The sequence below is a fragment of the Cryptomeria japonica genome, chromosome 3, assembly GCF_030272615.1.
Source record: "Cryptomeria japonica chromosome 3, Sugi_1.0, whole genome shotgun sequence".
Classification (NCBI taxonomy): domain Eukaryota; kingdom Viridiplantae; phylum Streptophyta; class Pinopsida; order Cupressales; family Cupressaceae; genus Cryptomeria; species Cryptomeria japonica.
Window position 1 is genome coordinate 325,971,830 of NC_081407.1, and position 16,194 is coordinate 325,988,023.

Sequence of the window (16,194 nt, forward strand, 5' to 3'; positions counted from 1 at the left end):
TATATTAATGATCTTGATCTGCAATTAGAATGTTCTGGAGGATTCATTGTGAGAGATGGATAGCATGGTTATTTCCTTGGAATATGTTTTTTTTAAATAATATCATAGGGGATGGTAGTGGGTTGATTTCTTAAAATGGGAAATTGAGTAGTTTGATCTTCTTCGGGAGGCTTGCATCCATGTAGAGACATGATGCATATATTATTTTAATCACTTCAAGTTGAATAGGTTTGGATGTTATTATGGATTTTCACTTGAGGACTTGAAGGAGATATTACTTGGCACAACTAACACTTAGACGTATTTGTAGAAGGACATGCTACATGTTTATGGTTTGCAATTTCTCTCTTTGGTCTTAGTGGTCTTCCAAGAGGTTCCGATTCACTTGGAATTGGATGTGAGTTTCTATATGGAGATGCAATTATCGCTAATTTGTGTTCATATGTTGTCACTTGGGTAATGACATGAAGGTTCATGTATCTCTTTTTTCTATCAAATGTGGAGAATATAAGAGAGCTATGGAGTCTTGTTGAGAGAAATGTTTTTTACAATAGTTTTGTTTGCAGGATTGGTATATTTTTGTGGATGGTACTTGGTACTACATGGTTAAAATTTCTCTGTGTTATGATTGGTAGACTCGATATGCCTTTGATCCTTTTAGATTTGACACTACCCATGTAATGGGAATTCATAAATGTGTTTTCTCCTCATTGACTCGTTTGCACATGGAGCTTGAGGTTGCAATTTCTTGGCTTGGTTATGTCAGTGGCATGAGTTTATTGATGATGTATACCTTTGAGGTTTGGGTGATTAGCTGGATTAGCACTTGTTGTGGGTGCTATTTTCAATTGTGTGGGTTTATTAATTGGATGGGAGCAGTTAGTTTGATTGTTGTTCTAGTTGGTGTTATATTTTATTCTCTGGAGGATTACTTCATAATTGTGTTCTAGTTACGAGATTTGAAGTTGATTTTTTTGATGCTTCTATATAGCTCATGAGCACAATGGAGTGGTGAAAATGAACTATAGCCTTTGATATCACTAAGATCTTATGCTTGTGTTTTGTGGTTTGATGCATTTTCACCATGGCTTGTGCCTTTTATTCCATAGGTCGCATGTTGGAGGATGGTATGGATTATTGTCTAAGATGGTGGACAACTTAGATGTTGAATATGTCTTGATGGAGCATGAGAGAATGTTTTGAATCTATGTGGTTTAATGGATGGTATTGATGATAGGTAGCATTGGCAATGATCTTTCAATAGAGGGATTATTCATGAGTTTGAAATTTGAGTTCAAGTGGGAGAATGTTGGAATGTGAAGTCAATTAGGACTCCGCTCATGTATGTGTCGTATATATAGTTGTGCAAGTCATACATACTATATTTAGTAAGATGTCTACAATTAGGACTTGAAAACTCACTTGTTATATACTACTCGAAGTCATGGTTTTTAAAATAGTTGTGATTGTATTGTAACCATTTTTGTTGCTAAATAATCCAAAGGCTCTTTGGTTTTGGTGTTTGGGATTTTTTACCTAGAAGTGTTTTCCCCATGATAAATTTGTGATATATTCTTCTATCTTTTCTTCTATTTTATGATTATGTTTTGTTGAATCTAAATGTATGCATGTTGCTGAAACTGTGGTTCTATCTTGCAAGATCTTAAATTGCAATCACTTTCTTCTAAGGGTTAATGTGGAAAATAAACTATGCCTGATTTTTCTTTATGGCATAGCAGTGAGTATTTGTGTTGAATGCTAGATGTGCATACCGATCTCAGATGGCTGTTCAAGGATGCTCTATTTTTCAAACATATAATAACTATTATACAACTCTTGTGCACACTTGTTGGATTCGCCATCACAATGATCTCCTTTTATATCTTGCTAGAATAGAGCCCATTTACATTGATGTGTCATTTTTTAGCTAGTGGTAATTTTTGAAACTAATATCGTGACTCAAAACTTTTCATTCTTGAAAAGTAAGCTTGAAGAATATTGAGAAACTCTACTATCTACCAATTTTTAATGCCAATTTCATGAAAATACATTTTTAGGAATCCTTGATTTAAGGAAATCAAAATCACCCTGAATGGGGCAAAAAGAGTGCAAAATTGTACAAGAAGAAGTTATAATTATTTCCATATTTGCATGTTTAGTGTAACTTTTAGCACTCCCTATTTAGATCTTACAAGGTTCCCTTAAGGATAAAATTAATTTAGTTCTTTAACAACATAATTAAAATATTGTTGATGCTCATGATGAGGCTTCTCTTTTGTAGATATTACATGAATGCTTCTAATAGGAATGTTGTTAGTACCTAGCCATCTGTTCAATGTAGACTAATAAATTCATGTGTGAGATAGAATGAAACCAATGATTTTGATGCGTAATATTTTAAAATGTTCATGTAAATTATATAACAATGATTATGTTATTACAAATACATAAAATAAAAAATACATATATCATATTTAAAAAAATCAAATTAAAAAATATAATAAGAACATTAATATGTTTAATATATAAATTCATATAAAACATAAAAAAAGCTAATTAATGAAATATTTTTTATAACAAAATCAATCTCATATTTAATATGTCTAAAGAATAATCCATAAACCCTACCTTCATCTTCCCAATTAATTGAGCAGAGTTTTAAAACTTTGAATATTATCATCTTGCATTTAATATATCAATAAAAATTTAAACAAGAGATAACGAAAACTTTATTTTGCTATTCTATGAAAATAAGTTGAAATGTTTTCAGGCTCCCACCACCATTTCAGAGGTCAACCCCAACCTGGTGCTAAAGAGAATAGCCTACAGCGTTTAGTGTCGAGTCATTTCTCAAAGCCCATTTCCTCCATGTAAATGTACGATAGAAAGTCACTAACAAAATCAATTTTTGAAAAAGTTGCTCGTTATATGTACAAGAGCTTTTTATTTATGATTTGAACAAATAAATTATAGCTCATTTAGTTTTATTAAGTTAAATTAAAGCTTGGCTCTGCGATCCTGTAGCTTAATTTATCCAACCAAATTACCCGACTGCCACTGCTAATCGCCAATCACCTTGTGATTCTTCATGATGGCAGTTCTTATATCTCTGTAATTGTGTAATGAATCACAAAAAGGTAAAAGTTTGTAAAATTCTGTGTCATTCTATTTACCCAAAGGATTTTATAGCAACTGCATTTCGGGGCTGCATGCTATAGCACAATGTATTATCATCAATTATAAGTACACTCCCCATGTCTTTCCCAAGAACACTGAGGTCCTTCACTACAAAATTACCATTGATGGATTTGCATGAATCTCCATAAAAACGCCGAGTAATACGATGGTTAATATCTAATCTATCCAGAATGCATATAGTAGTTTGTCTGGGCGATTCAGTGAAAACAACAACTTCGTATTTTTCGGCCAATTTGGACAAAAACTCATCCATCCCAGGCCTTTTCAAAACATACTTGCTAACTGGAAGGTCGTGGAAATCAAGAAAAGAAGAGTGCAATAGGAGATGCTGCTCTTTATTAAGGTGGCTGCTAAATCTAGCACAATGGTTTTCTTTGCCTTTTTGAAGGGCAAAGATAATTTAGGGCTCTCTCCTTTTTGTTCTGCTTTTTGTTATAAGGGCTACATATAGATGTCTCTTTTTCGGGTTGTTTAGGATAAACAATATGAAGGCCAAACCTGGAATCATCTCCATTTGGGTCATTAGAGTTCACCCTGTAAGGACTCTCTGTACAGATTTTTGCTACTTTTGAGTCATTAGGCTTGAAGCTATCAACTTCTGAGTCACTAGTTTCCAAGTTATCAATGATCATATTAGAAGTTTCTGCTGCTTCTGACTCGCTAGTCTGTAAACTATGAATGCCAACATTAGACGTCCCCTGTTCTAGTTCATTATGATCAAGCATGTCAACGCCATCTATGGAATTCCCTTTTTCTAGGTCTTTATAGCAAACAGTAAGAACTAGAATCATGGCTAACATTAGATGTAGAACTAGAATCCTCTAGTTTGTCTTCTCTAGGTTGTAAAGTATCATTGCTAGCTTTGCAATCATCTTGTCCACTAAGTTGAATCTTATTAGACTAACAACCATCAGGGCCAACTACACCGGCATTGGGTTCTTGCTTTCTTGGTTTAAACCCATCAAGGCTGACTTTGGAAACCTCCGAATCTAATTTTTCTAACATCGCCAAATCCATATTCTGGTCACCTCCAGAAGTCTCTTGCTCAAAGATATTCATATTATCTCCTTCTAGGCTGGTTTCAGATGTCTCTGAATCTCTTTTTTCTGACATTACTATATTAATACTCTGGCTACCTTGGGAAGTCTCTTGTTCTAAAAAAATCATATTATCTCTTCTGGATTCTATGCTCTGAAAATTGTCACCTAATACAACAAAGTCAACATGAAATGACTTCACTTCTACCGCACTAGTTTCAATCCTATTGAGGCCAACCTTATATCTTCCCCTTTCAAGTTCATCAGGCTGAACCCTGTCAAATTCAACACTAAAAAAATTATTTTCTAGTTGTCTACATTGAACCGCAGTATCAGGCGTCCCTCTTAGTGGTTCATTACGTTGAATCCCAACATTAGACGTTTCTTTTGGTGGCCCTTTAGATAGACCCTTATCAACACTAGGGCTAGAACTTCTTTCTACTTGTAAAGGTTCTCCAACATTAGCTATACCACTATTAGAATTTCGTCTTTCTGGTTCTACCATGTTGGGGTCCATGTTAGAAGTTTGTTTATTCAGTTGTTGAGGATGAATCTCAATAATCCCAACATTAGGAAGGATTATCTAGATCATCATGACGAGCCCATCTCTGATGTTCTCTTCTTTGAACACGTTGACCAGCAGCCTTCAATATTACTCCTTTCTTCTCTTTACATTTAGCCATGTTATTACTATCCTTAGAATTTTTAGAGGCTAGTTCCTTAGGATAAAACCTTCCACCACCAAGTATAGAATATTTCTTAACTTTTGCTTTAGGCTGATTTCTACAAACACTAACTTCAGGAGTCTCTCTTTCTCTATCTCTAGGATGAGCCATATCAACACCTTTCTTTGAAGCCTCACTTTCTTGTTCCCTTGGTGTAAAATTTTCTCATTCTTGCTTCCCTGCTGTAACCCTTTCAATCTCAGAGCAATGTATTAGAGCTTCTCTTACATCTTCGCATTGTGCTGCCTGTCAAGAATTCAGCTCAGAGATTGCATCTATTCTTAGCTCCCACTGTAAAAATTAACATTCTAAACCATGCATAACTGAACTCTCAGATCCACCGCCATATTCCAGCATGCAACTGGCTTAATTTAGGAAGATCGTATATTATTTTAGATTAGTTAGTTTGTATTTCTCATTCAAATAAAACATGCAGTGCATGCAATTACTTTGTTCGATGATAGCTTTTTAATTTAGATTTAGTTTTAATAATGCATGTGGATGAACATGCATAGCTTAGTTGAATTTAGTTTTGAAGCTATAGTTATTTTTTTCTAGAACATATGCATGCCAAGTATATTTTTTTTTAGGTATGCATGTTCTGTTTTTAGTGAGTTTGAATCTTTTGGAGATGATGAAAAAACTTTATATATTAGATGAACTTTGTAATTTTAAGTAAGCTGCTGTAATAAAATTCCAAGTGCAGTTCTGAAACAGGGGCACTCTATTTTATTTATTCTGGGTTGTGTTATCTATATTTCTGCAATAATTAATAGTTGTTATATGTTTCTTTCTGTCATAATTATCTTGGTTTATGTTGGAATTTCGCCAAAGTTAATCATGTTGAATTCTAACCATATGCCCGTTCTAGAATTTGATGGGAATGATTATGATTATTGGTGCATTAAGATGCTGACCTTTTTGATTGGAAAAGATTTGTGGGAGATTATTGAATCAGGTTATGAGGAGCCAGCTGATTGGAATGCCCTTGTAGCCAATGAAAGAACAACAAGAAAGGAAGCAAGGAAAAAGAATTCTCAAGCTTTGTTTCACATTCAGATAGCTCTTGATAAGAGCTTATTTCCAAGAATATTAGGAGCAACAACTGCCAAAGATGCCTGGAAGACTCTGCAAGAAGCTTACCAGGGTAGTGATCAAGTTAAAGTGATCAGGCTTCAAACATTGAAGTGAGAATTCAAAAATTTGAAGATGCAAGAAGCTGAAAGTATAAGTGATAATTGTGTCAGAGTCAAAGATGTGGTCAATAAAATGGCTACACTTGGGGAACTTATAAGAAATGAAGTTTTGATAAAAAAGGTGTTGAGATCTTTGACACCTAGATAGAATCATGTAGCAATAATCATAGAAGAAAACAAGGATTTGACAAAACTACAATTTGATCAATTGGTTGGATCTGTGATGTCTCATGAAGAAAGATTGAAAGATTCTTTTGAAGGTGTAGATAAAGAGTTCTCTTCTAAATTACAAATCACAAAAAATGAAGATGCAAGCAACAGTAGTGCCAAAATCAATCAAGGCCAAGGTAAAGGGCAAAGCCAAAATTCTTCATGAGGTAGAAGTAGAGGTGGCTCAAGAGGAAGAAGTGGTTCCAAAGGAAGAGGTAGAGGTAGATTTGATAAGAGAAATGTTTAATGTTACCATTGTAATAGGTATGTCCACTTTGAAAGAGAATGCAGATTGAAAGAAGGTAAAAGTACTAACTATGTTCAAGAAAGTAGTGAAAATCCTCCTGATCACTTATTTTTATTTTATGCCAAGGGTGAAAATACTAGTAAAGATGTTTGATACCTAGATTCTAGATGCTCTAACCATATGACAGTGAATGAGAAGTTGTTCTCAACAAAGGATGAAAGTTTCAAATCCAAGATTTAGCTTGGTAATGATAAATCATCGGAGGTTGCTGCCAAAGGAGCTATGGAGGTCCAAACAAAAGAAGGTATAAAGAGTATTCATGATATTTATTATACTCCACAATTGAATCACAATTTGTTAAGTGTTGGGCAGCTATGTGAGAAAAATTATAAAGTAGTCTTTGAGAATAAGACATGTACTATCTATGATAAGAATAAGGGCAATAGGGTGATCACTATTGTGCCTATGACAAGAAATAGGATGTTCCCTTTGAGGTTTGGTTAACATAACAATAGCCTTGCAAATCTGGCTTACGAGGATTCAAGTTGGTTATGGCATCTCATATATGGGCATTTAAATTTTCATAGTTTGAATTTTCTAACCTCGCATGCATTAGTTTTTGGTTTTCCCAGGGTTGAGGAACATGAGGAGGTTTGTGAAGGTTGTGCTAAAGGAAAGCATTCAAGTGAAAATTTTCCAAAGGGCAATGCATGAAGGGCCAATCACCTACTTCAACTTGTTCATTCAAACATATGTGGTCCTATGCAGACTAAGAGTTTGGGTAAGTCATCATATTTCATCATTTTTATGGATGATTACTCAAGAATTTTTTGGGTATATTTTTTGAAGGCTAAGGATGAAGCCCTAGATACATTCAAGAAGTTTAAAGCCCTTGTGGAAAATGAGAAAGCATGCAAGATCAAGTGTTTAAGAACTGATCATGGAGGAGAATTTTCCTCAAAGACTTTCCAAAGTTATGGTGATTTTAATGGCATCAAGAGGCAACTTACTACTATATACACACCTCAACATAATGGAGTAGCTAAAAGGAAGAATCGTACTATGGTTGAAATAGCAAGGTGCATGTTCCAAACCAAGGGATTGAGCAATTCTTATTGGGGAGATGTAGTTGCTACAACGGTGTACATCTTCAACCGTAACCCTACCACTGCACTAGAAAAGATGACTCCTTATGAAGTTTGGTATCGAAAAAGGCCTAATGTTAACCATTTCAAAGTTTTGGTTGTTTCGCTTATGTGCATGTACCTATCAGAATGGACAGAATTTAGATGCAAAGAGTGAGTCATTTATTTTTATTGGGTATAGTGAGAAAAGAAAGGCTTATAGATTGTATAATCCCCTCACTAACAAGTTTATTGTCTCAAGAGATATGATTTTTGATGAAGGGGGAGTTTATGGTCATCAAAAAGGCCATGTTGAGAAGCCAAAATATTTTTTGAATGATGATATAATTGCTGATATCGATCATGAGCAGCCAACTAATGTTTTTGTATCCAGTGGTTTAATTCCACCAAGCAACCCTTCATCAAGTTCTTTAGTACCAAGTTCAAGTCCAATTTCTTCTCCAAGTTCTATAAGGAAGGTAAGGAGATTGATTGATATCTACCAGAGGAGTGGAAATCAAGTACATGAAGAAAACCCAATAGGTGAGACAATGAATTTTGCTTTATTAACCAAGCATGATTTTGAACCATTATGTTTTGAAGATGCATGTACTAATGAGGTTTGGGTGCAAGCCATGGAAGAAGAGATGGATTCCATTCACAGGAATGACACTTGGGAGTTTATAGAACTTCTGCATGACAAGAAAAAGATTGGCACCAAATGGGTCTACAAGACCAAATTTAATAGTGATCGGAGTGTTGAAAGATACAAGGCAAGATTAGTTGCTAAAGGATTCACACAAAAATATGGAATTGATTATGAAGAGACATTTGCACTACTAGAAAGACAAGAGACCATAAGAATTCTAATTTCATTAGCAGCTCAGAAGAAGTGGAGCATACATAATATGGACGTGAAAAATGCCTTCTTTAATGGGTACTTAGAAGAGGAAGTATATGTGGAGCAGCCACTAGGTTTTGATGTTGATGGAAAATAGTATCTTGTCTACAGGTTGAAGAAGGCTTTGTATGGCCTCAAGCAAGCACCAAAGCGTGGTATGTCAAGATTCATGGATACTTTCAGGAAAATGGCTTCCAAAGAAGTAAGAGTGATCCTACCCTTTACTACAAACTAGAAGGTATTGATATTCTAATCATAAGTTTGTATGTTGATGATCTTTTGTATATGGGTAGTAGTTCTAAGATGAAAGATTAATTCAAAGCTACTATGATAAAAGATCTTGGTCTAATGAAATATTTTCTAGGAATGCAGGTTTATCAGAGTAAGGATGAGATTTTCATTTGTCAAACAAAGTATGCAAAGGATATGCTGAAGAAATTTGATATGACTAATTGTAACCCTACCTCCACTCCAAGTGCTCATGGAGATGTATGCTGAAAAAAATTGATATGACTGATTGTAACCCTGCCTGCACTCCAAGTGCTCATGGAGATGTGTTATGTAGAGATGATGGTGCTGATTTAGTTGATGAGATGGCTTACAAAAGTATTATGGGGAGCTTGATGTTTCTAACCCACATGAGGCCTGATATTGCCTATTGAGTTTCACTTGTTTCAAGGTATATGACAGATCCATCTAAAATACATATGAAGGCAAGCAAGAGGATTTTGAGGTATGTGAAAGGGAGTTTAAATTTTGGTATTCATTATTACTCTTTTGAAAAGTTCAATCTTGTAGGCTTTAGTGATTCAGTTTGGGGAGGTAGTATGGATGACCGTAAGTCTACATCTGGGAATTGTTTCTCTTTTGGTTTTGGATTAATTACCTGGAGCTCGAAAAAGCAATGTATTGTTGCCTTCTCATCCACAGAAGTAGAGTATGTTGCAATTACCTCAGCAAGTACATAAGCTCTTTGGCTCAGAAAAGTTTTGGAAGAAATTGGAGAAAAACAAATTCAGCCTATAGTGATTTATTGTCAGAATGTGAGTGCCATCAAGTTAGCAAAGAACCCAGTTCATCACAGCAGGACAAAGCATTTTGACATGAAATATCACTTCATTTGGGATTTGGTACAAAAGAAAGAAGTTGAATTGAAACACATAAACACTCAGGATCAGCTAGCATATCTTCACCAAAGCAGTTGCAAAAGCTCAGTTTTTGGCACTACGAGATAAGATAGTATGTTCTCTTAGCATCAAGGGGGAGTATGTCAAGAATTGATGATGTTCATGCAGCTCAGATATTTGCATCTATTCTTAGCTCCCACCATAAAATTTGACATTGTAAACCATGCATCACTGAACTCTCAGATCCACCGCCATATTCTAGCATGCAGCTAGCTGATTCACCGCCATATTCTAGCATGCAGCTAGCTTAATTTAGGAAGATCGTATTTTATTTTAGATTAGCTAGTTTGTATTTCTCATTCAAATAAAACATGCAGTGCATGCAATTACCTTGTTCGATGATAGCCTTTTAATTTAGTTTTAGTTTTAATAAAGCATGTGGTTGAACATGCATAGATTAGTTGAATTTAGTTTTGAAGCTATAGTTAGTTTTTTCTAGAACAAATGCATGCTACGTATATTTTTTTGAGGTATGCATGTTCTGTTTTTAGTGAGTTTGAATCCTTTGGAGGTGAAGGAAAAACTTTATATATTATATGAACTCTGTAATTTTAATTAAGCTGCTGTAATAGGATTCTGAGTGCAGTTCTGAAACAGGGGCATTGTTTTATTTATTCTGGGTTGTGTTATTTATATTTCTGCAATAATTAATTGTTGTTATATGTTTCTTTCTGTCATAATTATCTTGGTTTATCTGTTGGCTTAAAGAACAGGGGCCATTTCAGATTCTACACTGCCTTTCTAGCCACGTCCACAACCCTCATTAGTTCCCTGTCATGTGGGGAAACCAAAAATGGCTTCAGAAGAACCCCATTTTCTTGCTGGAGTTGGTAGCAATGAGGACAATCATCTGTCATGAAAACTTTCTTCATATCCCTGCCTAGCTTTCTAAGGTCTTTCACACATCTCCCAAGGACCAGACTGCAAGAATCACTATAAAGACAGTGATCAGCGCCTCCATCTGTATATTTCTTCCTGGCTGATGTAAATATTATCATTTCATATATATAAATCTTCAAGTAAAAGAAAAGAAGATTCATACCAAATCGCCGCTTCACATAGTAAGTTAATGTTTTCTCATCATTGTGCTGAACAGAGATGGTGAAGTCATATTTAGGAGGACGAGATAACATTGCATTGATAAGGGTGTTGTCCAAATCCAACACAGTTGTTCTCTCATGCCATTTTGACATTGGTGTTAGAATAATCTGAGAAGGATCAAATATATTTTGACATGTATCGAAGTTTTCTACTTCAACATTCTTAGAATAGACTTCAAACATATTAGAATGAGTATACTATTTCTAAAACATGAATAAAATATTCAGGTACCTCAAATAAAATTCAAGAAAAGACAAGGTTTTCAGATTCTAGAATTTCTTAATAATCTTTTTTGGGTAGAAAGCGGGATTGGAGATAGCTATTATATATATAATCGAGGAGTAAGAGGTGCGATGCTCCATGGCCGACGTTACCTTATGATTAGAGTTGGATTATTTTTAATTTAATTTTGTTTTACCAAAAAAATTATTTAGGGAGTTCCATTGATTAAGTCGAGGGGAAATCTGAAAATGTATTAAGTCAAAGAGGAAACCAGAAAAGGGATGGATTCGGTACGAAAACCCTTCACTACCGGCCGGCTTTCTAAAACTTCTAAAAGTAGAATTTGATTCAAATATATAGGTTGCATACATGATGGTGGGTGTGCAAGCTATTGTCTATGCAGTCTTTGGTATGCTTACTAATTAATTGAAAATATAAAAGGTATTATATTCTGATTTTTAATTAATTAATAAATATGGTCAAATATGCAGTCTAATTGGTTGGGTAGACATTTCTATGTGGCAATTATTTTTGTTAGGTTTTATTTGCTTGACCAGTCAATAAGTCAAGAGACATTATAGATTACTTATGATCCTAAATGATCATTTTCAAATAATGGGGACTTCCTATTTTCAAACAAACCTTCCAAAATGTCCATAAGTTTAGATGAGTGAAAAATTGGCCTTAAAAAATTGTAATTTACCGCACCTTTTAAATAATAATGTTTGGGATTTAAAGTTAAAATTTGAAATAGTAAATATAATTTTTCAGTATGTATATAGAATTTTGTTAAATAGAAAATATAATACACAGATCAAATCCCAAGTGTCATACCAAGCAAAGTTCAAAGATTAACATAAAAATCGATAATCAAAATTGCTAGGTGGCTAAAGTAGTAGTGGTTAGAGGAATTGGAGGGTCCTAGTCTTCTCGCTTACCCCATACAGCAATGGAGACTATGGTGACATCAAGAACATCCCAACCATCATCTTAATCACCATCATCCTTTTTTTCAATGTGCATAGGAGAGATCTTTAGAGCCAATTGTAAAGACCATTTAGATAGTATTGGAGCTAACCACACCAAAACACCACCAGTCAATGGCCCTAACCCTATTGAAGGCCACTTTGAAATGGCACCCCCAGGGGAAAGAGAAGTAGAGTATTTCTGAACTATACAGAACTAACCACTTTGACCATTAGAATGGTGGCAAGAAGCTTGATACATGTGATATGAGGAGGCATAGGGTAAGAGGCTCCATCGTGTTTGTCATTCATGAGAGAAAGAAAAAGTCAACAAAAATTTGGCAACAATAGATGAGGCATTACTCCAGTGGTTAAAAATCTTTTAAAGGTAAGAAAACTCTAGGGCCACCTTATGATCTCCAAACTAAATTTGTAACAATACATTAGAGAATATAATAGCTTTAGAATAGAGAAAAAAATTATGATCTATAATACAATAAAAAAATTAGTAGAATTTGTATCTTTCCATATTCTAAAGAGAATATCCACTTTGAAAGCATACCATATGTGGGCATACTTGAAGGGAATTTGAGACAAATCCCCCAAATGAGCCATGTGCAAAGCCAAAGTCTCTACCATAAGAAAAATGGAAGAAGTCATGAATCCAATTCCAAAGTTTTTGATCGCTTCATCAAAACAAGAACATGTACTTAGAGGATTCCATTCACCCACAAAACAAACAATGGGGATCTTGAGTACCCATAGACAAAAGCTAAGACACAACTGGTAAGCCTTGGAAAAGAATACGCTAGGCAAAGTGAGTGAGCTTAGGCTCAATAAGAGTTAACCAAATGTTAATAAATATGTTATTAATCTAGGATAGGAAAATACAAATGTCATCTTAGGTTTAAATTTGTCACCATAGGAAGATGTGGTGAAAGCTAAGGGTGTCCCAAATACAACTTACAAATGCAAATAGTAGTAATAGGAGTCCACCACCAATCCTTACAACAAGGTTCAAAAGAATTGACCTTAATTTTATGCAATATTTTCTCCTAGGACAATCTCTATGCATGATAGTATCAAAATTGTTTGAGTGATGTTGAGAGAGGTTGAATTGGTCTATAAATATAAAACAAAAATTTAATATATTCAAAAATATTGAATGTGGTGTTATTTTTTTGGATGGATGGATATATTTTTGAAGATTTTTAGAGATTAATTTACCATCATACTAAATATTTTTGTTGGATGAACACTTAAGAACCTACAAATTGATTATATTATTCTCTATTTGATTTTTCTATCTTTGGAGTAGTCTCTTCACCTACAAAATTAATCTCACAAATAAAATCAAACCTAGATCCAGAAATAGTAGACTTCAAGGAATGAATGGCTATGACAGTTTCACATAAACCGGTTTTCAATGTGTTTAAATTGGAGTGGTGTCTATAAATATTGTAATTAAGCTTGCTAGGCACCTATTCATCATCCTTTGGTTAAGTCTTAGTAAACTAATTCAATAGAATAATTATAAGAAAATAATAAGTAAATATGTAGTTTGCCTAGTATGATGATGCAATTAATATGTTCTTAGACTCTAATATCACGCTTTCATGTGAGTGTAATTTTGGTGTTTTCTAAATAAAACTAAATGTCCTTAATGTTGAGATTAAAGTATCTCAAGCTTTGACAATCCTAACTTTTACTTAATTGATTTATCTAATCTCTCATGTTGCAAATTTTATTTATTATATCCTACGAGTTATATTTTTAAGTTTTTATATCATTTTTGGGAGCTTGTTTGGGTGTTAGATTTCAACATGTGTTGTATGGAGCACAAATTTTTTGCCACGTCTAACTTGGGTTCTCATTTGGAGAGAGAAGTTTGTAAAAACCTCTCAAAGGTGTGTTTGGATGCCAAATGTCCTTTCTTGTTGGGATAACTCATGCTAGGATATGTGAACTACTATAACAAGACATGCATGTTGAGAGGACTTAATATTTGGTCATTTATGTTTATGGTGAGTTTATTTTAGTACAAGTAGATTTATGCATGTTGGATGCCCAAATGTTGATTTCACAAGTTTTTGTGTAACAGGTGTTTTTGTATATGGAAAGTTTCTATTATTGAAGAGTTGGTGATACTAGAGATGAAACTTTTATTTGCAACATGTAGAAAACATTGAAAGTTGTTATGTTATATACCACTTGTCTACCTAATCAAGGGATTTTTGAAACCATGGACACTTACCTTTCATGTATGGGATCTATAAATGTATTGGTTCCTTAGGTGTTTTTAGGAAAACTTTTTGATTATTTCTGAGACATTATTACATTGCTGACATTACTCTAGGAATCTTTGTTATAGTAACTATGCCTGAAATAGGATAGAATATTTTATTCTATTGTAACTGATATTGTTTTCGATAATACAAATTGATATGTTCTTTGATGTGTGGGATTTTTCCCAAAAGGGTTTTACCACATAAATTTGGTTTTCATTATTTTATGTGTTTATGTGTTTGAAGGTTCGTTTCTTTGTGCATCCAAATCTGTAATTGTTTAGTGGGTTTTTATGTTTTTTTTTTATTTTGTCATGTGTTTTTCTCATTTGAGATGGGTATTTTGAGTTGTGAAAACCCAATAGAGGATGTGCTCATAGATATAGATATGTGGATTGTAATATTTGGAGGTAGACTCGCAAACTAAAGCTTGGGATGTATAGGAAAAAAATGATCACAAAGTCTAGGGTCTAATAAGACTCTATCTAGCTAATTTTGTGCTCCGTAATTTCCTTGAAGAAAATATTGTAGCAAAGATGTTGAAGAAGCTTTGATATATTTATTAGAGAAAATCATTGCTAAATAATCTATTCATGGGAAAGATGTTGTATTCCTTGATGATGGAGGAAGGAGGGTCCATTGTGGGTCTTTTGAATGCATTTGATATGTTGGAAATCTAATTGTGTTTTATTAGTGTAAATATTGATGATAAAGAGAAGTATATACATCTATTATGTTCTTTTCTTGACTCATGAGATCACCTTTTAATGGTCATAGGAAGCAAAACAACCACTTTCAAGATGGAGGATATGGTTTCTTTGTTGTTATTTGATTAGATATGAAGGAAATATTTTGAGATGGCTAAGGAGGCTTTGGTTTCTCATGGTAGAATGATGAAGAAATTCAAGAAGAAGGATAAGAAAGGTAAATCTAATTCTTTATGGAGATCTAAGTTGCCTAGTAAGATTCCAAGGTAGAATATTGAAGCTACATTAAATTGAGTGTTTTACAAATAAAGTAAAGAGGAGAAGAACATTTAGAGATTTTTGGAAATAATGTAAAGAGGAGAAGAACAAGTAAAATAAGAAATCCTTTGATTATAACTTTTACAAATCACTTAGGCTGAGAGTGAAATATTTCATTGCAACCTTGGCAACACATGCATTAGAAGATGTGTGACTAATTGACTCAAGTTCATTTTTCCACATGATCTCTCAAAAATATTGGTTGTCAAATTATGAGGAGTATGATAGTAGATGGTGTATTTGAGTGCTGACTCTCACTTGATGATTGTTGGTTGCGCTAGAGTCAAGATTTGATTTCCAAATGGTATATTGAAGGGGATTGATGGTGTTCACCATATCCTTTATTTGGCATGGAACCTACTTTTATTAAGTAGGATGACTAATGTGGGTGTGTAGGTTATTTTATTAAGTATTAGATGTAAGATTACTAAAGGGTCTATGGTTCATCACAAGTGTGTTTGGGTTGGCACATTGTATAAGTTGGATACATGCATTGGTCAATATAATGGTACTTCTATGAAGTCTGAGAAAAGATCTTTAGATACTTCATCCTCACAATCTCATAGAGAAATAAAAAACACTATTATTTCTACATCTAATGGTCATTCTTTCTACGTACCTAAAGGTGCCAATTCTTTGTCGATAAAGCTCCAAAATAAGAAGAAAATATTGTGGCACCAATGAATTCGCCACATTTGTGAAAAGAGGCTTAGAGCCCTAGAAAATAGAAGCCTTTTTGAAGCCCCTCATGATTGTAATATTGAGTTTTAT

At 34.0% G+C, this 16,194-nt stretch overlaps 1 protein-coding gene across 1 annotated transcript; it reads right to left on the reverse strand.

Annotated features, from left to right (window-relative positions):
• Positions 1–10,553: 10,553 nt before the first annotated feature.
• LOC131874140 (uncharacterized) lies at positions 10,554–11,018 on the reverse strand. Its single transcript, XM_059217384.1, has one exon. The coding sequence runs from the start codon at positions 11,016–11,018 to the stop codon at positions 10,554–10,556; it is 465 nt and encodes a 154-aa protein (XP_059073367.1).
• Between the last annotated feature and the right edge of the window lie 5,176 nt (positions 11,019–16,194).

Bases quoted from the DNA above. Each gene is read 5' to 3' on its own strand.
- LOC131874140 (XM_059217384.1), bottom strand. From the start codon at position 11,018: ATGTCAAAATGGCATGAGAGAACAACTGTGTTGGATTTGGACAACACC.